Raw genomic sequence first — 24,735 nt, forward strand, 5'->3', positions numbered from 1 at the left:
CTGCACTGTAACCAAAGCCAAATCGTGAGACAAAATTTAGCATCGAAAAGAATTGTACAAGCCAAAACTACAGATTCTTAAAAGGTAAAAGATATTTTTTTTTAGAAAAAGCTACTGCAACAAACATCTATTGAGTCTATAAACATTTAGAGCATGTTTAACCTCATGTGATGCCCTCACAGCCAATGGGCACCATCTTCTATTGGAGCTTCTTGTATTTCATGACCAAAATGGACCAGTGGTGAGTGAGAGGCAGACACAACTTCCCAGTACAAAACGTTGACAGTGTTTATTAAAGAACAAAAATTAATAAGATGGTGCAGATCGTCATCAAAACCCAATGGTGGCGATAATGAGAATATTAAAATAAGAAAACCAAATAAAAAAACTTAATAACAGATTTGTAACTTGCAGCCACAAAACCTCCCAAATGAAGTGCCATATTTCTGATTTTAAGCAACGGATAAGCAGAAAAAATGTTAATAAATAGTCCATTATAACAATGAAGCCTTTATTTTGTGCATCTTCATTATAATAGTTTAACTTTCTCACTTCAATTCTCCTTTTTTTGATTTTAATCTAATACACTCCCACTTCAATTCTTTTAGGTTCTCTGTCACTGTACGTAATGTAATAATATAAGTTTGAAAGAAATACAAATAATAATAGGAGATTTAAAATTTTGGAACATTTATTACTTTGGATAATCATGTTAAAAAAAAACAAAGTTCTGACAATTTGAATAAACATGGCGAAAATCTATGCAGTGAAAAGCATTTGCTGTCTCAAAAATGGCAACCTTTTTTAACCTTGAGATGAGTAGTTAATAGAAATGTCATCAAATGCCTTGGTAATTTAACATGAATACTCCTGAACTGGAAAAAGTGTACAAAAATACTTAAGAAGCTCTGCACTTCCTAATCCTTAAAATACTAGATATGTTCAAAAAAACAAAATTGCACCTGAAAAAGTGAGGATCATTTTATCCCAAATAGGCAGGGTATACTTAATTACAATTTTTCTTCTTATGAAACATGAACATGTCACATATTTCAACTTATTTACCCAACAGATTATAAAGTATTACTGTTATATGCAAGAATAAATGTTTCTATTAAACAGCACCAGTTTGCATTGTGTAGCCAAAGCCAAACATTCAGATTAATATTGTTCTAAAAGGTATCACAAACACTTGCTTTCCAAAATATAAATACTGAATTACAGTACATTGTCAAAATAAATGTTAGCAAAGATAAGACAAAAACATGAATAATGAGTGATTCTAATAATTATTTTATACATCTACTAAAAACAACAACATAGCAACCCCAGAACCCGTAAGGGGAAAATAGCACCTTTACCATAAATATTTTATTGCAAAACCGATTCCTTCCATCCAGTTTCACAAGCCTCAAAATTAAATAAATAACAACGTCTAATGTACTGTGTTAAAAGATTTCAAAGAGATAATTCAGCTGTATATAATATATATATAAATTATTTATAGTTGTGTAAATTGGGTTTATAGTTTCAAACAAAACTAATTATAATTTAAATGTATCTGCTTTATTTGTAAACGGTGGTGGCTTATTGCACAAAATGAGATCGAGAAATTTTAACTGCGCAAAATGATTTGAGGTGTAGAATGTTCCAGATGTTGTACAATTTCCGCAAATGTACTGCTACAGTTAGCGCTTCAGTTTTTTTGTGTGAGTTTTATTTCATTTATTACCATAAAAAAAACCAGTAGCAACAACATATTTGAACTTTGCCAAACCTGAGCAAACATGAAGCAGATTTGTAGACAAAGACCCGAGAAATGATTTTACCTGAAAGAGACAATGAGTCCCAAAGACATTTTTTGAGGGATCTTTGTAGCTGATAAAAACCAATAAAATACAAAACAGTAAGTGCGACTAATAACAAACAAGGAATATTTCCGCGATTATATCTTCTGTTCTGACTTTGTTAAAGGAAAATGTACACGTCCTTGTGAAAAGCCAACAATGTGTAAGATTTTCTCTTACATTAGATATTGGTAAGCCATTACTATTTAAAAAAGAAAAAATAAAGAGACGCTTCAATTTAATTTGTGGATAATAAACATCCTCTATACATTATATATACTACAGCAAGTCTTTTTCATTTCACCTCATTCTTTTTAACTTGGTCATCACAAAAGAGTTTAAGATTTTAGAGCTTTTTGAATATTCAATTTAACATTAACTATACTAGATTAAAGTAAAGTCTTCTCTGTGTCCACTCATAAACACTTCTCTAAGGTTGTGTATTTATATTCTGTTCTACACATATTAATTGTTAAAGTTGTACTGTGTAGATCTTTGAGTACTGTAGAATCAAATTATCGGAAATAGATCCTGAATAGTCAAAAATAACTAGCTGCATTTTCAGTCGAGTGTTTTTGAATAAAAGTCGTCACATTTTTAAAGGAGACAGTGGCTATTGATGCTCGTTCAATTCCTGCCTTTGGCACACTGTGTAACCCTGAGCAAAGCACCTAACCAGCCAACTGTAGAAAAAAAATGAATAATGAAAGAAAGAAAAACATAATGTAATGTTGCTTGATCTTGTGTAAAAGCGTCTGCGAAATAAAGATTTGTAATAGTCAAATGACACTCAAAAGGCACAGAAAGGTTACTAGTTTTGGAGGGCTGACATGTTTGAACAGAAAGACAATACGGTAGGAGCTAATTTCATGTATACAGGAATCATTACTTATTAATCTGACTGAACCAAGATTAAAAGTGATTTTTTAAAAAGTCTTGTTAGACTTGAATTAAACATATGCGACTAGAATACTAACAGTCAACAATCGAGGGGCATAAAAACATTGTCAGTAACATTAAAAGTAATATAACAGAAACTAAACAGAGTCTTGTTTATGTTTGTAGAATTATGCTTAGGTTTTGGCATCATTTAAGATACACTGAAGAGTTTGTTTGCACAAGTTGATGATTTACATGGACCTTAGATCTCTCAATAAGAGTGATGTGATGCTGTTTAGGTTAAAAACCCATACTGGTATTTTTTGTGGTGAAGGTACTGGACATGGGGTGACAGTTCAGTTGAGGAGATGCCACAGTCCTGACTTCATAGCACAGTTACCACTGTTTTGGCCACGTACTCTGTGCAGATTACATTTCTTTGTTCCTCATCTGTTTTACTTGGCCTTCATTAAGGCACAAATTGAACTTCTTTTTAGGTACGGTTTTACCCTGAAGAGTGACCGAGTTATTGGCATAAAGCTCTGATATGACTCCTTGGCTGTCATTAAGAAGCTTATAAAATAAAATACAAGCTTATTAATTAAATGTTTTGCATAATCAAAATTATGTTAAAAAATAAATCTTTTCTTTGTAAGAAAGACCAAATAACAGACTGAATTTCACAAGTGATTGAGGTCTCACACAGACAAAGAGCTTAAATGTTGTTAGCCCAGCGAATTGTGATTCATATGAAATGTGGGGTACCAGTGCCTTCAAGAAATTCAATTCTAATTTCCAGCCATGACCTCAAAGAAGAATTTCATCTAGTTTGTTTTCTGGAAAGCAAGTTTAATTTTGCAGCAAATCAATGTTGATATGTAGGTAAAAATCCAAAAACATTTTAACATAAATGAAAAAAGTCTGACCAGCAGCTGCTGCTAAACATTTTGTTCAAAGACTCAAAACATTTTCATTTATTTGCATGTCATAATTTTATATATGTGTATGTGTATACACTGTATCTATATACATGCACACATACATATATATATATATATTACATTTTTTTTCTAAATTGCCCACTGTTCATTAAGGCCCCTTGACATTTGATGGTCTTGCAGCCAGACTAGCATAATAAGCACACTGAGAAGGATCACATTGTCCAGGTGGACCTGGGGGTCCGAGAGGCCCAGGTGGTCCAGTGTTTCCTGGCTCTCCAGGAGTCCCTGCTGTGCCTGGCACTCCATCTTTTCCATATCCAGGAATACCTTGAGGCCCTGTGGAGAATAATAAAACACAACATTACCTTTGAGTCTTTTGAAAAATATTTAAGTTTTGATATCTCGCAATTACTATTTTTAACTTAGTTGCTAGTATGAAATGACTTATAGGATAAAAAGAGCTATTAACTGAGGTCCCTCTTCCAAAATAAACAAGCAGATAACTAATATATTCACAACATAATGTAGCATGGTTTTAATTTACTGTATTGAAAGCTTTTTTTGTAAATGGAAAGTTTTTGTTTTCTACTTAAAAAGTGAAATAATATCAAAAATAGTTTGAAACCCACCAACAGGACCAGGTGGACCCATTTCTCCTCGTTGGCCAATACCAGCTTCTCCTCTCTCTCCCTTTGCTCCTCTTTCACCTTAAATAAAAAAGTAAACTCTGACATAGCAATTGTGCTAAATGTTATTTTTATAAAAATAATTTTCTACGTATCTGGAGGTTTTTCTCACATTAAGTTCTAAAATATGATAAAGTGGATTAGTTCTTACCTTTAGGACCAAGTGGTCCTTGCGGACCCTCGCCATTCTGCCCAGGAGGCCCAGGCTCACCTGGTGGCCCAGCTCTGCCTGGTAGACCATCTTTTCCTGCAGGTCCTGGAGGACCTGGTCGGCCAGGTGAAGATTTAACATGTGCGGGCTGTATCTGAGCCATGAGGTAGGCCATTTTTGCTGAAAGGGAAGAGAACATTTATTGTATCATTTCACTTTTTGCTATTTCTTATTTCTTCCTTATTTGATTAGAAAGTCATTTTCTTTATAATCTGAACAATTTGCAGAAAATGACAACCATCTGCACCAAAATGCTACCACACACACACACAAAAAAAATCTATTTACTTTATAGATTAAGGGAGTTTAATCCATTTCCGAAAATAGAATTTCTCTGCCACAAACTGTTTTTGCAAAATATCTAGTGAATTAGTGAAAAATGCCATATTGGGAACAAAAATAGACTTTAAAAAAATATATTTAGACTTGTAGATCGCCTAATTTATGTTGCCGTCAGGGAAAAGTAGTGTTTCTTCCCAATGAAGAGGTGTATCCACGAGAAATAAAAGATTGCTTATTTGGTGAAAGTGAAATCCACAACACTACAGGCAAAATATGTGAATCTACAATAATCTGTTCATGTTCGCATCATTAAGTGCTCAAAACGTAGATTTACATGATTAAGGACCATACGCTATGAGAATCTGTGGTCCCGCAACAATTAAAACATTTAATTTCGAAGAAATGTTTAATTTCGATGAAACCACAATTCAGTCAGGTTTATATTGATGATCATGGAGAGGCGATGCAACATAGAATCGAAATAGTTAAACGATTGGACGTATTAGAAATTCTACAGCCAATAATGGATACGAATCCATATCTCCAAAAGTATCGCACTTTAAACAAAATTTATCTGAAAAACACAGACAAAGGAGTTTTCTTGGATTTCTATATAAATCCAAAAGATCACGCTCATATACAGTACAGGCCAAAAGTTTGGACACACCTCCTCATTCAATGTGTTTTCTTTATTTTCATGACCATTTACATTGGTAGATTCTCACTGAAGGCATCAGAACTATGAATGAACACATGTGGAGTTACGTACTTAACAAAAAAAGGTGAAATAACTGAAAACATATTTTATATTCTAGTTTCTTCAAAATAGCCACCCTTTGCTCTGATTACTGCTTTGCACACTCTTGGCATTCTCTCGATGAGCTTCAACAGGTAGTCACCTGAAATGGTTTTCACTTCACAAGTGTGCCTTATCAGGGTTATTTAGTGGAATCTCTTGCTTTATCAATGGGGTTGGGACCAGCAGTTGTGTTGTGCAGAAGTCAGGTTAGTTGGACGATCATTTATTTTTTCAACAGGACAATGACCCCAAACACACCTCCAGGCTGTGTTAGGGCTATTTGACCATGAAGGAGAGTGATGGAGTGCTGTAAATGGTCATGAAAATAAACAAAACACATTGAATGAGGAGGTGTGTCCAAACTTTTGGCCTGTACTGTATACAGTATAATAAACCAACATGTGATGAATTGTCAGCAATAATAGTTTCGAAAGACAGAGATATCAAAGACAGAGTTGATATCCAAAAGCAAAGCACGATTCGTCACAAGCAGCAGATCCAGGAAATGAGTAGCACATAGTGCCCACACAGGGGTCAGAACCCGCTAGTTTGTTTAATGATGTATTTTTGATACTCGGAACATTATTTAAAGTAGAGTTTGAACCTAAAAACGGCCATTTTACTTGTTCGTAAAGATCGCTGAGGTGAAAACAATCCAAAATCAAGTATTTGCTACACACGTTTGACATCAATCAGTGTTCTTTTTTTGTCTATAGCCTGGAATTTATATTTAAAAAGATGCCTTTCTATTGCCCGGAAAAGAGAAAGTTGATCCTTAAATGTTTTTTAAAGAAATATGCAATGTTGGGTTGATCCACCCATGGTCTTCAGCAGGTAATAGTAAATAGAAAAAGAATTCACAGCCTTCCTTTATTGAGACATCAAATGTTACTTTTTTTACAAATGTTTTTTCAGAGGTAGATAAAATATAAAAGGAAATTGAGTGAGTCTGTGGTAGCAGACATCTGTTGGTCACTGCACTGTGAAACATCTTCAGAGATTATAATCTTCAGGATTATAAAAGAAGAAATACCACCCTTTGTAAATAAGAATTATATTAAAAACAATTACTGTATATGAGAAATTTGTAATATTTCAAAAATGTTTTCTTTAATTTTTTTTTTTTTTCATTTTAAATGCTCATCTTTTAAAACATGGAAGTGACAGAGCAATTCTGATGTCACATTTAGTTTTAGATCTATAAAGAACACCTACATGTTTTGACAGGAGGGAAAAAAATTACAGAGCAGTGTAAAGAGATGAAATTCCAGTTTTCAACTCTCAGGCTAGGGTAGGTTAATTGATGACTCTAAATTGTCCATGTTGGTATATTCGTGATTGTGCCCTTGGACTGGCCGATGCCCTTTGACTCACTGTTGATTTCTTGTATCCATTGTAAGAAGCTATTAGCAATCTGCATATTATAAAACATTCATCTTTATAACATAATATAAAACTGTGAAATATAGCTGTTAAATAATTCTACTATTTCATTAATAATAGAATAGTTAAAAATGTTCATTGACTAATAATAAATGCCTTATATTGGACACCTTAAAGTGTAACCTGTGCAGGAGTCTTGTTTATAAAAATTTGCATTTGCATGGATTCATGTGTAAAAATATGTGTACTGTATGCCGAAACACAGGAAAATGCATACACTAAAAAAAAATCTTATTTATAAAATCTGGTGTATGCATATTTCTATGCAATTTACCCTTCATAAATCACAATCATTTGTAAATGTGTGTATGTGAATTCGCCTTGAACCCCTCATCTGTCAAGCAACCATATATGGACTATGCTAATCAACGTCATACATATGCAATCCCGATGTTGCAGACTTTCATCCTCCAACCTGATCATCCAGACACCGTGCATTTGACGAGTCTTATGGGGCACTCTGCACAGCATTGTAGACACGGTCAGCCCTCTACACTCTGGGGGTGCCAGTGTCTGAATGAGTAGCCACCTATCATCTGGCACATGTCATGACATGATTACTGTTCTATTAATTCTGTTATTAATCCTATACAAATTTAGCACAACTAAGAAAGAATGACAATTAATATAAACAACTTAAATGATTTGGCTCTTACACTCACTAAAACAAAATTAAAACCAATTTGCAGTCGGCTTTGAAGAAAAAAAAGTAACCTTATCTACTGTATTGTGTCTACTAATGTTTATAAAAATGGCATAGTTTATTTTGTGTGTCCTTTTGGAAAGTAATTTAAAATATTGTCTTACCATCCAGCTGCTTTGATAACTCTTCCTGGACAAGTCTTCGTAGTTCTTCTAGTGATGTGGACTCTCCCTGTGGTAAAATAAAAGTAAAACATTAAAATACATATATAAATATGAATATAAATTTCTAACACCTCATGCACAGGCAATAACAAATACATGAAATTAATATATATTAATATGTATTGGGAACTGCAATGGACTGGCGCCCTACCCGGGTTTTCTTCCTGCCTTGCGCCCAATGCTAGATGGAAGAACTGCGTCCCTGTTCTGGATAAGGGGTTAGAAAATGACATGACGCGTATTCTGAAAGTTAAGTGGCAGCCACATAGTAGAGTGAATGTTTGCACTGCTGCCTCATGGATCCTTAGCCTGCATCTTCTCACCATGTCTGCATATTTTTTTATATCCAGTGGTTCCTCTCCCTTCCTTCAAGACACATGTGTCATATTAATTCGTAGTTCAAAAATTGGCTTTGGTGTGTGTATATGAGCAGGTGGGCCTTGTGATGCTTGGTTCAGGAATAGTTCGTTCTTGCACCCAGTACTGCTGGGATAGGCTTTGATTCCTGTAAGGGAAAACATTTACAGTATGAATTTGTTTAGTATTTGAAACTGGGTCTACCTGTTTAACGAGCCCATTTGGAATCAGTTGTACCAGTGCATCATTATAGAGAGAAAATCATCTAACATTTGAACTTTTTATTTTGTTCTCTGACAATAATTTAAATATAAAAAGCCCTATTCAATGAAGCAGATGTTTGCCAAAAGACTATTAATCTGTTGTTGGGACTATTACATCATTTTAAAACAGGTGTGTTAGAAGAATATACCATTTTTGTGTTCTCTGATTGGGTAGATTGAAGTGCGTTTTCAATATGTTATGTAAATTAACCTAACTTATAACAGTTACTTGCTTTGTTAGATTAGGCAGTCTTGCCACTGAGAATTCAGCTGTTCACATGGCAGGGCTCCATCAGGCTGATGTAATTAAGGACATTCATCTTGAATTCATTTGCAATGGTGACTCAAAACCATTCTTTATTTAGTATTTTACCCACCATAAAAACCTCACACTGTTCTACTCCATTTGAACTAGTGTGGTGCTGAGGTATCACCCGTTGCATGGCTGCACTCGGGTCCTAATCCAGATCTTGAGTTGGTTTGTCATGTGCGGCAATGTACTGTATCAGTGAGTGCTCCTAACCTCCTCCTTCTCCTAACAAGGCACTGATGCTAAATTAGACTATGCAGGTTTTTGAATGTCTCATTATATTAAGTAATACAGCATCATGGTGACCCTAAAAAAGATAAGTGTTGAGAAACTAATAAATAGATGGAGAAAGCTGGTATAGTTTCCAGTTCAAGCACATCTGTCAGGTAAGATGCAGTAGTTATGTAATGACTGTCACTACTCAACATCAGTCTATTCTATACAGTTGAACCTCAGTTCACGAACGTCTTGGAACACGTACAAATCCGTTTACAACAAAAAGTTTGCCAAACTTTTGCACCTGTTCACGACCTCAGACTAGGCCAGTTTCCCTTTCGGTTTGTGCGCGCCGATGATTTCCACATGTGTTCAGTCTCTCCCTGTGCATTCCCTGTGCAGCGAGAGAGAGAGACACACAGACACGCATGCTAGAAAGACACACAGACGCGCACAAGAGAGAGAGACACACACAGACACACGCATGAGAGAGACACACGCACGCGAGTGAGACACAAACACACGCACGTGAGCAAGAGATACACACACACACACACACGCACGCAAAAGAGAGATGGCTGGACACATAAGACTTGTTTTTAAAGAGACAGATCCGAGCATTCTTTTAACCTCGTTGTATTTAATGAAGACTCTTTTCTATTGGATTTTAACCTTCACTTTACTTCTGTTTACAGTGATCGGTTTGTAGCGTGCATTGTTGCAATGTTACTTTTCTTGGTTGTTTATTAAATTACAGATTTTTCAAATGTTCATTTTTTTTCCTGTGCTTTAAAACTCATAAAAAAAGTGTTTTTAGCGAGCAGTTCGTAGTGCTACAGCTCAAACTCTTCAAGTATTAGTTTTCTCTGTTGTTCAAGGTTTTCTCAGTGTTATTCAATGTTTTAAAATGTAGTTAATTATTACGTTGTGCATTCTATGGTATAATTAATTATATTTGTGCTTAAAATTCTTTAAAAAATATATATTTACATACAGTTTGTACGATCTGGAACGGAATAATTGTATTTACATACAATCCTATGGGCGAAATTACTTTGGTTCACGACCAAATCGGTTTACGACCAGAGTTTTGGAATGAATTATGGTCATGAACCGAGGTTCCACTGTATATATAAAATCCTAAGCCTAAAAGTGCAACGATTTTGTGCAACGATTTTATGTCACTTTTTTGTCACGCTTTAAATGAGGCTTATTTTAAAACCTACATATATATGTTTGGTATCATTCTTTTCAGAATTTATTGAACTTTAATGTGATGTTGTCAGATTTTCTGATCCTTATTCCTTTTTTAAATTTCAAACTAAAAAATATCAAGAACTCACGTTCCCGTGAGACAAGACTTTGTGCCAAAAGATTTAATCATGCCCGTGGCTGGAAATAAAAGACAAAGAGTAGGACAGCTGCTGTACAGGCTTTTAAATGTTCGAAGCATCGTGGAAGATGCAGATCACGTGGCCCAACAGCAGCAGTAATCCAGCAGCTGATCGAGCAAAGAGGAGGTAAAAAAAAAAACTGTATTTGTTTCCCTTTGTATCACCATTTAAGAGGGGGTTTCGGAAGAGCGACCGCGTCTCCTTGGGGTGCGTTCAGCCCCCCTCTTCATAATGTGTGCGGCACAGAGGCGAAGTGGCTGGTGCATAGCGCAGGCCTGGGGATGGGGGAACCCTCTAGCATTGTAATAAAAAAGTAGATACCTGAATTACATAAATGTTACCAAAAAGACAATTACCCATATTGTGAAAGGATTTGTCTGCTAGAATGTTACAAATCATTGTTTTTATCCTTTGAATGTCTAATATTAATGGTTGTGGATATTATGATTTTGGAATTTTCATTTTTTATCTTTTTTGGTTTATTTTGGTTTTGAACTTTTGAATATTGTTATATTGCTATATACCAACAGTTTATTCCTGTTACTATTTTGTGGCTTCTTCCTATTTTTGTTTTGATTATTAATTTTTACCAGTTTATGTATCATGTATGAAACCAGCATTTTGTTTACTTGTGGGTACCACCATTTTGTGTTGTTTTATCGTTAGAAATGGTGCTTCATTTATGCCAAAACAGCCGTGATATACTATAATGCCAAAAGTATGTGAAAACCCCTCCAAATTATAGAGTGCAGGGGCAACATTTATACAACTTTGCATGGATTCAAGCATTAAAATATGTACAGTAAGGGTCATATGAAACACTGAGTGTTCAGCCAGTTACCTTACCAACAAGTCAGGCATCATACACAGCACCATCATGTCTGTCAAAGCTGCTGTACCTTAAAAATAAATCAATCATGGGTTGACCCCAGTTGTTTGCCAGTCACATCTTGGATGACTTGTGCATTATTGGAATGAAACTGCTTATGGTTAACAAAAGCAGCTTCATTCTCGCTAGATGCCCTTATTGCAATATGAGTGCAATAAATTGCTCAGATTATGTTAGGAGAACCGACCGGTGTTGTCAATTAACTTTTTATGGTAGCAAAAACATTTTTTAATATATCTACACCCAAATCATACAAAAACTGGATGTAGAGCCTCACAGGTTGGTTAATGACCTACAGCACAGCAGGCATGATGGAATGAAGCCTGACGGAGATGCTCTTGAGCAGATGGCTAATTCCCTGAGTAGTGACAACAGGTAGTCAATAAAAACTGACAAACAACCAAAACAAATCTTCAGTACAAATATGTAGCGGTTAGCTTTCTTAAAAGGGAAAAAAATGCAATCTGTACACCATAATTGCCACTGTTAAGGTGTAATATATTTGTCACATCAACACTCATTATAATAATGGCCCAGTGATATGATTATGCATGCAAGCTGTCATTTAGCTGGTTTGGCTACATTTCCCTGCTTGATCAAGTGTGTCGTCATTTCCCAGATTCTCTGGAATGTTGCATGTGCATGAGTTAGAGTTGACACAAGCTTTTAAGTCAAGTTCTCTTTTATAAATCTTGATGTTTGCGTAGGAATTTGTGTACGCACATTTTGAGCCCCTCATTTGTGCATATGCAAGCATACCCATTGTTAACAAGTGCCTAAAATCAAGCACATAGCCATGCAATCTCCATTGACAAACACTAGCAGTTGAATGGGTCGTAATGAAGAGATGAGTGACTTTAAACATGGGACTTGTCCATGTCCATGAAATTTCTGCTTTGCTAGATCTGCCCAGGCTAACTGTAAGTGCTATTATTGTGATGTGGAAGAGTCAAGGAGACATAACAGCTCAGCCACAAAGTGGTACACCATGCAAACTCACAGTGTGGGGCCGACAAGTGCTGAAGAGCATAGCATAAAAAAATCTTCTATCCTATGGTGCATCACTCAAAGCAGAGTTCCAATTTGCCTCTGGAAGCAAGAACTGTGTTTCACAAGCTTCATGAATTGGATTTCCATGGCTGACTAGCTACAAACAAGTCTATGATATAACTATACGCAATGACAAGCATGAGCTGGAGTGGACTCTGAGGTAGTGGAACCATGTTCTCTGGAGTGATGGACCAAGCTTCAATAGCTTGAGGCTGATGGATGAATCTGGATTTAGCAGATGCCAGGAGAATCTTCTGGACTGCATGGTACCTAGTGTAAAGGTTGGTGGAGGAGGGATAATGTTCTGGGGCTATTTTTCAGAGTTTTCAGGGGCAAGGCCATTTAGTTCAAGTGAAGGTTACTGTTAATGCTACAGCACACAAACACATTTTAGACAATTGTGCAGATGATATCAACAATTTGGGGATGGCCCTTTTCTCTTCCAGCATGATTGTACCCTTGGGCACAAAGCCTGGTTCAAAAGGACATGGAGGAACATGATTGGCCTTCACAGAGCCCTGTCCTCCACTGTACTGAACATGTTTGGGATGAGCTGAAATACCAATTGCAAGTCAGGTCTTCTCGTCCATCAGTACTTGACCTTACAAATGCTCTTTTGGTTGAACAGGCACAAATTCACACAAGCACACTCCCAAAACTTATGGAAAGCCTACCCAGAATGGTGGAAGTGTTTATAGCTGCAAAGGAGCCACCATATTAATGTCCATTGATTTGGAATGAGATTCCCAACCCAAGCTCATATAGGCTCATATAGCTAAGATGATATATCCACAAACTTTTGGCCATGACTACTAAAGATTTTGGCACGCTACTTTACTTGTCCAAGTTTATGGATATTTCAAAAATCTTCCATGCAGTAGCTAGTCTCAAAGTTTTCCTAAGGAGTTGTTGCTGTGTGTTTTTGTAATGAGATTTTTGGTTTACCTTTTCAACGTTTTTAGAACGCTCTAACTGGCTTGTTACCTTTTGATTTTGTTTTTGTCTCTGGTTAATAAATTTATTTTTCCTTTTTCATTTCCAGGTCCACAGTCTTTGTTATTGTTTACCTGCCATTTTTTAAATTTGCAAAATTGGGGGTGGGTACGGTGTGTAGTTCAACCTTAGGGAACAAAATAAGACTAGTTCATTTTTTAAAAAAATAAAACACATCAAGTGGTAAAACTGACACATGGCTATCTCAAAGTTGAAAGTAGACTGTAATAATAGCACTTGTAGGAAGAATACTTCTTTTTCATTAAGAATTGCCTCACTAAGCATCATGCTCCAGGCTGCAGCATCTTATTACTTGGAAAGAAATGCTTATTTACTAATTAAAGCATAACAAGGCTGTATCACAATATCCTTTGTATCCCTTCAGAACAGCCATCATTTGTAGCCAGTTTCAGTGGCCTCATGTTCATTCAAGCTGTCTTGGTAAGCCACAAGTGCAGCGATTCCTATTAAAAAGCTCCATCATTTTCCTCTGTCTAAAGTGATGACAGACACTAGCCACAGAATTGAGTGGGCATCTGGTAATATTACATTTATTGCTAGTGATCCTTATGCTCCCCATTGGAATATCAGTCACTTTATCACAATTTGTGTCTTCTATGCTGGAAACTGACTGCCCTTAGGTAACCACAAATTAAACAGATATATACAGCAGACTGAAAAAGTACTTCCTGCAGGTGATATTTTTTGTAGATTTAATTTTAAATGGATACATTTGCCATTTTTGCACATGAACCCATAAGGGCCAAATGAAATTATATTTTCAGAAAGGCTTGCAATTTATTCAAAATCAAAAACTGAAATCTCTCATTTATAAAAGCATCCAGACTCTTTGCTGTGGCCCATTAGATTGTGGTCACATCCTTGAGATATGTCTGGAACTTGATAGGAGCCCACCTGTGGTAAAGTGAAGTGATTGGACAAGTATACCCGTGTATGTAAAGACCCACAATTAACAGTGAATGTCATGACAAACACCAAGTCATATTAAGTTTGAGGAACTCTCTGTAGATCAGGGCATGGATATAAAACCATTTGTAAAGCTTTGGGTGTTCCCAAGTGTTCCATAGTGGTCTCTATAATTTCAAATGGAAGACATTTGGATACACCAAGACTCTTCCTAGAGTTGGCTATCTGGTAAAACTGAAGTGGGAAAGAAAGGCCTTGGTTAGGGAAGTGACCAAAAACCCAATGGTCACTCTAATAGGGCTTCAGAAGTCAAATGTTGTGACGCAAGAACCGGTCAAAAGAACGACCATTTCAGCAGCATGTTATCAATCAAGCTGTCTTTTTAAAAAATGATATTTTTCAAAGACTCTCATTTTCTTCCTTGGAAAGAAATCTTTGATTGTGAAGACATAACCTGCAACTGAGAAATGAAGCCACCTTACCAGCATTCTGCTGTTATTCATAGGACTGCATGAAGATTTAACCCACCCAAGTTGCATGATTCTGCGTGTCACTTTGTACTTGCTGTTTTTGATTTTGTTGCAAATAAATATAGCTTTTAAGTGAAAGTTTAAAGCCAGTTTCTCCTGCTGACTGCAACTAGAGGGCCAGGACGTTAGATTGTTCATTCCTTGTCTAAGTGCAGTCCCTTCAGGGCACAAGGGTATAAATTTGTAAAGTCTTCTACTGGTGGGAAACTTGACATATACATTAGGTTTAACAGTAAAGACCTTCCCACCAGCCTGGAGGCTACCGGTAACAGTTATATAGTTAGTATTGATGTTTCTTCTACTTCTATCTAAAAAATAACCTAACAGGTTATTTAGTACCTTTTGTGCTAGGTGCAAGCCAGGTGATCTAATATCATTTTAAAACACCATATATTAACTCGTATTGAAATGGAAAATCATGAAATGATTAGTTTTCAACTCCACCAAATTCAACATATTTTGAAATCTTTTCGCCCACTGGACGATGATTTTTTTCACATACCCTAGGTCCTGGAAAACCAGGTTGACCAGGGGCCCCTGGAACTCCAGAAGGACCCCTCTCTCCCTGGGGACCCTGCATTCCCATCATTCCAGTGTGCCCCTTAATGCCAGGTAATCCAGGTTCTCCTGGTGGTCCTTTATCTCCTGATGGTCCTTTCTCTCCTTTAATTCCAGCATCGCCCTGCAATAATGGAAAAAGAACAGATGGGTATTAGTTGAATTAGTAAAATTACAATTAGTTTGCTCCAATATTATAAAAAGGAAACACAAAAGAGTACACTTAAATGGTGTAAATATAAGTCATCATTATATTAGCTTCATTACCAATAGGCATGTCTCATAGTTTACTTAATGTGAACAAATTATTTAAAAACACATTTCACACTGTGCAACAACTCCAAGTTAACTGATGATGTCAGCTGCAAAGTGAAAAGGAGTGCTTGATGTTAAATGTGGTATGTCTTAGGGATCACAGTTGCTGCTGACCCTCTTTTTAATATACATGTACAATACGGACAGGAACATAATCAATAAGCTGGTTAAGTTTCCAGATGATACCTAACTAGGTGGAAGAGAAGATAATGTAGAAGGCGCTAAATTGTTACAGAGGAACTAGGACTGCATACAGGCTTGAGGAAATGTGTAGGATATTAAATTTAATATAAGTAAATGTGGGGTAGGAAGCAAAAAATGTTAGATTTGAATATATAACTCGAAAGAGCAGGACTTATAAGAAGGATTTGGGAGTCATAGTGGATTCGTCACTGTCTACAGCCAGACAGTGTAACAGAAGCGATCAAGAAGGAGAATAGGATGTTCGGTTATACAGTGGAACCTCGGTTTGCGAGCATAATTCGTTCCGGAAACGTGCTCGCAATCAAAAGCACTCGTATATCAAAGCGAATTTCCCCCTAAGAAATAATGGAAACTCAGATGATTCGTTCCACAACCCAAAACTATTCATATAAAAATGATTAATACAAAATATAAAGTAAAATACATAATACAAATTAACCTGCACTTTACCTTTAAAAAGAATCATGGCTGGTGTGAGTTTCTAAACTCATGTGGGATTCCACCCAACGGGACAACACGCGGAAGAGCGTCCCAAAGCAATCGCAGTCTCCCAGCGCTGTAGCAGTTCGCCGTATAAGCGCATCCAAAAAAATCGCAGACATGCTATAAGCACTGAGACTCAACTTAGTGTTTTGGGGAGCAAGATGGGGACTCGCACTTCACAGCGCACACACACACAGTCACAATGCTGTAGTAAACAGTATACGCTCGTACGGATGTTGACTATATGAGTGAGGCACACAGACTCAGACGGAGAATAGGAGACGATTGCCCAAAAGAGAGAGAGAGAGAGACGCGCTGGGCGAGCGAGCGAGATAAGGAGAGAGAGAGAGAGAGAGACGCGCTGGGCGAGAGAGTTAGCGAGATAAGGAGAGAGAGAGAGACGTGCTGGGCGAGCAAGCGAGCAAGATAAGGAGAGAAAGAGAGAAGAACCATCAGCTCAGTTGTGATCACATGACGCTCAGCAGACAAAGTGTATCCATACTACTTGTATTGCAAGACATCGCTCGTTTATCAAGTCAAAATTTATTAAAAATGTTTGCTCGTCTTGCAAAACACTCGTAAACCAAGTTACTCGTAAACCGAGGTTCCACTGTATAAAGTTAGAGTACAAGTCAAAGAAAGTCTTGTAAGTTCTATAACACATTGGTGAGGCTTCACCTGGAAGACGGTATACAATTTTGGTCTCCATCTAACAGAAAATACATAGCAGCACTAGAGAAAGTCCAGAGAACAATGAATAGGCCAAACCCAGAACTTCACAGTATGAGTTATTAGGACTAAATTGAAGGAGTTGAACCTTTTCAGCTTAAGCAGAGATCAAGAGTTGGCACGATCAAAGTGTTTAAAATTATGAAAGAAATTAGTACCGCGAATCCAATCGGGTAATTTCAAATAAATTCTTCAACAAGAAAACACGGACATGGTTGGAAACCTATTAAAGGAATACTCCATCCAAAAATGGTGTACACATTTTTTATATGTTACTTACCCCATGTGTTTTGTAGTGTTGAGCAACAAAATTTTTAATGGCATGTGTGGCGGGCGGCTGGGGGCAGTGCCCATCTGGGACGCCGAGAAGGACCGAGAAAGGGACTATGCCTCCCTCGGACCACGAGAGGGCATCCGCCCTGGTTTGTATGGGGGCCACGGGAACTGAGCTTGGAAGCTCAACCCTATAGGGGCCCGTGGTCACTGCCGGGGGTGCCCGGAAGACTGTGAAGCCCTCCGGGTGTGGCGGAAGTATTACCATGGACACCCGGAGTGTATCCGGGTGCTCATGCGGCACTTCCGCCACACCAGGAAATGCAGCAGGAAGCTCATCAGGAGGCACCTGGAGCACGTCCGGGTGGGCATAAAAGAGGCCGCCTCCCTTCAGTCATTAGCTGGAGTCAGGTGGAAGAGGATGAAGCTCGGAGGAGAGGAGTGGAGGAGGTGAAGACAGGACTTCGGAGAAGCCCGGACTTGTTGGTGTGTGGTGCAGGGGCACTAGGTTGTGTGCGGGACTGATTATTTGTACATAATGTAAATAAATGTGTTGTGGGTTTTGAACCATTTGTGTCTGCCTGTCTGTGCCGAGGCTGATCTTCTACACGTTTTCATGGAGAACAAAGATAAAAAAAAAGTTTCTGATATAATACAAGTCAAAGGAGACCAATGCTGCACGACGGCAGATGATATGAAAAATCTCATATTACCCATGTCACATATAAATAGAAAACATGATCACATGGGATTGAGTTTTGAATTAAAGAGAGGACTCTTGACCAGTGAAGAGGGCAGACTTTCAATTCAAAAACTCAGTCACATGTGATTTGTGTTTCCTGTTTATGATGCATGCTAATTTTTTTCAGATGTAATTATTTAACAATCATTAAGCCAAAAAAAGTAGGTTTTTTGCATGTGGTGAGCAAACGACTGGATAACTGACATGTGAATTATGTGACATGAGTAATGTCAGATTTTTTTTCACAAATATTTAGCCTTTTTTTTATTTTCTTTCTCAATGAAAATATGCGATCGAAGATTTTTCTTGGTAATCACTACAAAACTCATGGGGTAAGTATTATAAGAAATATCATTTTTGGGTAAAGTATTCCTTTAAGGACAGATTTTACACAAATGAACTTTTTTCTTCATGGAATTAACAGACACATTGAAAAAATTAGTATGTGCCATGCTGGAGCGTAGGACTTTAGGAACCTTCAGCTCTCGATTTGATGTTTACTTTGGACAATCTCAGTGAATAGAATGGGCAAGCTTGTCGGTCTTGATGGCCTCTTACTGTCACAATTTTATTATTTTACAAAATTTCAATGTATTTTAAACACTTGACACTAAATGTGAACATTAAACCAACTCACACTGAATTCTGTTTAAAGCTGTGGTTTATGAGACCATTCTTAATTGGGCATGGATAAAACAAATTGTTTTCATTTTGTAAGATTATTTTTTACTCTCTCTTTACAGTGTAGAAGGACATTTTTTATATTAGCGTAAGAGAATAGCAAAGAGCAAAGAGTCATAAAAAGTAATTAAAAGCTTCTAAAATATTAAAATTAAGCATAAATTAGAATGTTAAGCAAATAAGATAGGTCGAGCAAATAGTTAACTAAAAAATCAGTTATATTGCATTATCTTTTAGGTTTACATTAAAATTTCCAGAGTAAGAAAAGAACAGCAAATTGATGCACCGAAACCAGCTTTGGACAGGATAAGAGTTTGAGAACACCTGTGATTCAAGGCTAGGATAGGAAGCGATAACACAGAGAAGATGACTCTGAAAGGCGCGTATCGAAAACCAGCTGGGTTGATGAATCAGCAGAAAGGCAACAAAAAGGCTTTTGCTGTAAGCAGGGTCACACTGACATAATGCATGAAGAGAAAATCTTAGTAAATTCAGGCATTAGCAAAAATACTAGAAGAATATATTAGCAATTAAATTTAGTGTAGAAATTAAGACAAATCAAGCATGCCAAGCAATGATTAAATGAAAGCACATATTATATTTCTTTTTAATTAAAGCTTAAGCTTCAGGTCACTATTATAAAAAGTTTGGAAGGTTTAAGAAAGAAAATGATGAGAGGAAACCCATATATAGAACTGAAGCCTTGGCCAGTTAGAGAAAATGGGAACAGCATAGAAAAATAACAAATTCCACAAGGGGGCCAGTGATAGGAAAGTAAGGAGATAATAAGGGTTCCCATGGAAACTCAAGGTTCGGCCGGACAGGAGTAGAAGGGAGTCAGAGAAGATGTGCAAGAGAGCTCATTCAAGCGAAGTCAGAAAAGATAGGAAATGACATAAGAAAAGCCCACAGATGGTAAGAGGAAGCCATCCACCCAGTCTTAGATCAATCAAAATAAGCCGAACAGACACCAAGAGGAATAATGGACAGTAAAACCAGGTGCAGAATGAGCTAATCAAACAAGGTAAAAATGATAAGAAATTGTTATAAAAACTTCAATTGCTGTAATGTTCGGGGCTCAATCTCATTCGGCCGAATTGGGTTGAGTCCTTGTTGTTGATTTATTGCAATAAAGCCTTAAAACTCTGTCTGTCTATCTCAAGTCCTAATAGCCTTTATTTTTAGGTAAAAAGCCTTCTGATGATGAATTTTTCGCCACGACAACAGCATACCCTTTCTCCTTTGGAGCCACGTTCTCCTTGTTTTCCTGGGACTCCCTAAAAGTAATCAAATACAAAAATAATAAGGTTTCTGTAAAAAATTAAGCTCTCATTCAGGACATAAAGGTAAACATACACAAGTAATACTTACATCCTTTCCCTGAAGTCCTTTCTCTCCTGCAGGTCCCTACATAATGAAAATGTATTCAAAATCAGTTCAAAAATTAATATTCTGTAAAGCAACCTAAATATTTAATATACAGTGCTGTGAATTGTTCTGTATTACACACATACAGGCAAAAATAAAATTCTCCAGAAAATATAAACTTCTACAAAAAGTAAGATTTTGACAAGGCCTTATGTAACTGTAATTGTAGCCAAACAAGAAACAGATTCTTGAAATGCAGAATAAAATAATGGGATAAAAAATACTCAACCTTTACAAATTTGAATGATTAATGAGAAAAAGTAGCTCATAAACAACTGTAAAAAGATTTTATTTAAATGTGCAATTTTCATTTCATTTTACTGTATAATTTGTTTTCATTGTGTATGATTTATTTATAAAGCAAAAGACTAACTGAATTTTACATTGAGGGATCATAAAATCCACCCTGACTTGACCTTGATGTTATAGGTGTTTTTAAGTCATTCATATTTTTATGGGGTAGAAAAATTATTTATAAAAAAAAAAGGAAACTTACTGGAGGGCCCCTGGGTCCAATAAAGCCTGGTAATCCTGGACTTCCAGAGTCCCCTTTACCACCTGGAGGTCCCTAATTAAAAACATTTTTGTTTAATGGTAGTATACATTAAATGTAGACAATACATAAATTAATAATGTAATAGACAACCATAAGGTAAGAAAATACTCCTTAACATGAAATATATACTATGCATCAAATTCAAAATTAGTTGATTTTCTTCTTCCTTCAAGTGGCGGCTCCATGGACAATCTTTAGTTATGTATGACTCTAAATATGATAAACTGGTTAAAAAGAAGATGGGATCTGTGCTTATGTTTAGATTGATGTTAGACTTTATTAAAACATAAATCCAGGTTAATGGTTGTTGGGGTCACAGCCTATTGCCACAGCACTCTTGGAGAAAATTCAGAGTTGCCAATCGACTTAGCATGGACATGTTTGGGATGTGGGTGAAAAACCCACACAAAAATGGAAAGAATGTGGAAACACCACCCAAACAGCCCCTGGGGCCTCGTGTATAACACAGTGCGTGGAAATCACACTAAAAGATGGTGTACAAAACTGGAAATGTGCATACGCACAAAAAATTCAGATGCACAAAACTAAGTTCCACACACTTTCCCTTTATGTATCCCAATCAACATGGGTTTTAATGCACATGCATGCGCCTACTACTCCCCTCGACTACTCCCAGAATTTTGCACATTTGAATATGTTTTGTTAAAAGACAATGGCAAAAGCATGTGGAAAAAAGAATTTCAGCGAATGTAAAATGTAGGCAAGAAAAAAACTACTATTTTTTGGCTTAAGCAGTGGCATAAGCAACAAAAGGAAGTTCATGGAGTGGCACAGCATGGCAGAGAGACTTGAAAATTTAACTTCAGAAAGTCGCACAGTGCCCGAATTAAAGAAGTGGTCAGATATCAAAGTCAACGTGAAAAAGGAAGTCGTAGCCCACTGTCTATTGATTCTTTTTCAGACAATATTACAAAAGCTGACACCCATACAGAGGATGCAATGACTGTGCTGCTGTGCCCAGCACATTTTCAGGCACTCTCTGTTCAAACACCTCTGCCTTGGAAACAGCTGAGTGACCATGTGGCTGTGTGCTGACGAACTGTTCTGGAGTCACAAAATGCAATAGTGGATGCTATAATAGAGGTGGTCAATGAACTAAGGAATATAAGGGCTTTACTATGTCACATTGACCTCAAAATATAAATGAATTGGTTAAAAAATAAATGCTGCATCTGGTTATCTGTTTTCACATTCTGCTAATTACATTCAAACAAAGTTGTAATGCTGTCCAATTTGGTTAATCATTTGTTGGGTTTGGGTCATGATACCACAGGTATGGGAAAGCCATGATTGTGTGTCACATTATGCAGCATGTTACTTACTTGCACAATGTGACACACTTTCAGTGCAGTATTGAGCAGCACATTAGGGAGTGGAAATGCTTTCTATTTATATAACCAAATTCATTCTTTGAAGACACCTATATAGTGCAGCATCAGCTCTGAGCACCAGAACAGATAGATTCTCTACTCTTTACATGGCTGTTTGTGGTGACTCGATTTCTTAAAAGGATTGCTTGCCTTGTGCCGCACTACTTGGAAAAAGTACCCATGACTGTGAAGAGATGCCATTTTATAGGCTCTTTTGCTATAGATGATGTAAAGCCAGTACATTCTTTTGGTGATTCATCCCTGGCTGATGTAACTTGTCCAGTACCATTGCAATAGCAACGTGCATGCAGTTACATTTGGAAAACCGGACGTTGCTGCGAATTGCGCTTTGATGGTTGCCCATTCAACCACAGTGTGTGGAAATGTTATATATTTGGAAGACAAATGAATAATACCATCCTATACAGCTGGCATGGTGCGACTCAATGATGATTGAGAAATACCTGATCAATCAGCCAGTACACATTGAAAAGCTTCTGTGGCTAAAAACCCGAGGGTGGACAGAACTTGCAAATGAGCAGTTAGAGCCCAATTACCCAAAGTCTGCTTTTGTAAAGCCAGTGCCAGTTCAGCACACAGCGCCTAGAGGATAGCAGTTGTAAATAGAAATCGACTTAAAGCCAGCCATCCTCATTTCTAAATACACCCTCTCTTCTAATTTTTCCATTTGCAATGTCTTTTAACAACCCTAATGCAGCTATGGTAGTTGGAATAGTTTGGCTATTCTGTGCACCATTATATTGTTACAGAATTATTACAATCAAGTGAATTAAATTTGTAAAAAAAAATGCAATTAATTTTGGTGTATTTGAAGAATGCTGGGTTTGAATCTCAGCAGTGGGCACTGCTTATGTAGAGCTAAAATGATCACCCTGTGTTCTTGTGGTTTTATCAGAATACTCGTTTCCTTCCACATCATTAAGACAATTTTGTTAGGTTGATGGTTGACGTGAATTTACCCCTTTTGAGTCATTTTAGGTCTGAGTAATAATCTGGCAACCTGTCTAGGATTTCTTATTGTTTTGCATACAGTTCTGGCAGAAAAGGCTCAAGCTTTTCACAAGTCTGTACTACAAGAAGTGTTTTCAGGATACAGATAAATCAGCCATAGTGTTGTTAAATTGATAAAGTGTCTAATCATGCAAATCCCATCCTGTCATTTCTTGTCCCTGCTCTTTTCATTATATGATCTCTGAAAATATGAGCCCATCCTCTTATTTGGCATCCTATATCCAATATTTGGGCGATACAGTTGGCTAAATTTCTTTTGTTTTTCCAACTGGAGCAAAGGCAGGTGACGTGACTTGGTCACTGGCCCACAGTGTCAGTAGTGGGATTTGAAAACACAACCTCAGGGATTGAAGTCCAAAGTTATGGCAACACTTTAGTTCAGGTACTGCAAAAATGCATCCATTACTCAATCACGCTTATCAAAAAGATATTAACAAAGGCTTCTTTCACTGTTAATCAGTAAAGTGGTTACTCATCTCTATGCGGTGTGACATAACGTATGATATGCTGGTAAAACTACTTACGAATATTAAGAATTCACAGGTCTTATAAGTTTAGTATGCAATATCAAGAGGCATATATCTCACTTATGCCAATCCAAAATCAAGTTATTTTAGTAGGCCATGATGCACACATAAATAACCACTTTGCTGATGCTTTGTAAGTGTATTATCACCAATACAACCCTTTGTTAAGCTCTTGATATACAAGATTAAATGTTGAATAGATGCACTTTTGTAGTACTTAAACTAAAATGTTACCTAAAGTGGGAAGAACACTTTGTTAAGGTCTTGTTATGTGTAGGTAAGGTGCATTTCTGCAGTACCTAAACTAAAGTGTTACCTAAAGTTTCTCCACACTCAGAATAAATGGCAGAGAAAAGGCAAAAAGGTTTCTTCTCTGTTCCATTACCATCTTAGTTTTCCATGTTGAACTTCAGTTGCCTTCTATGGTTGTGTTAATTTTCTGTGGTGTACTTGCATAAGCACATGTATGTTCAGCATGTTCACGTTGTCCTCTAAGCCTTGCCTAGTGCAAGGCAGATCATAGCCTAAGCCAGTCTCTACTCAGAACGACAAGAAATAATTAAAATATTCCATTTACAAGTTAGCTTGTAGGGGTTATAATAGAACCTTCCATTAAAAATGGTAGTAAGATATAGACAATCATTTTAATATAACTAGGAAAATGCTTATATCATATGCTTATATGCTTGTATGAAAATGTGCTATATAAATAAATGTTGTTGTTATATCAATTTAACCTTACTAACTAAGCAAATGGTTCTTAAACTGCTGTTTTAGCTTGCAAATCCTTAAAAGAGTTCATATGAACATTGAAAAAATGACTACAAACAAGTCACAACTCAGAAATTGTTCCAATTTGGATTTTAATACAGAAAGATCTTATCAGTGATGTTATCTTTTATATATCACCACCATCCTGACTTATTCATTCA

At 36.7% G+C, this 24,735-nt stretch overlaps 1 protein-coding gene across 1 annotated transcript in view; it reads right to left on the reverse strand.

Moving 5' to 3' along the window:
- Positions 1-263: 263 nt before the first annotated feature.
- col22a1 (collagen, type XXII, alpha 1) overlaps positions 264-24,735 on the reverse strand; it is a 401,136-nt gene continuing 376,664 nt past the window's right edge. Inside the window, exons 58-65 of the mRNA XM_039736671.1 lie at positions 20,794-20,865; positions 20,241-20,276; positions 20,102-20,146; positions 15,387-15,566; positions 7,896-7,962; positions 4,505-4,684; positions 4,297-4,374; positions 264-4,003 (exon numbers count right to left, since the gene is read on the reverse strand). Of these exons, the coding sequence (XP_039592605.1) occupies positions 3,816-4,003; positions 4,297-4,374; positions 4,505-4,684; positions 7,896-7,962; positions 15,387-15,566; positions 20,102-20,146; positions 20,241-20,276; positions 20,794-20,865 (846 nt within the window). The 3' untranslated portion in view covers positions 264-3,815. The remainder of the gene's footprint in view (positions 4,004-4,296; positions 4,375-4,504; positions 4,685-7,895; positions 7,963-15,386; positions 15,567-20,101; positions 20,147-20,240; positions 20,277-20,793; positions 20,866-24,735) is intronic.

Source organism: Polypterus senegalus, chromosome 15 (assembly GCF_016835505.1).
Source record: "Polypterus senegalus isolate Bchr_013 chromosome 15, ASM1683550v1, whole genome shotgun sequence".
Taxonomy (NCBI): Eukaryota; Metazoa; Chordata; class Cladistia; order Polypteriformes; family Polypteridae; genus Polypterus; species Polypterus senegalus.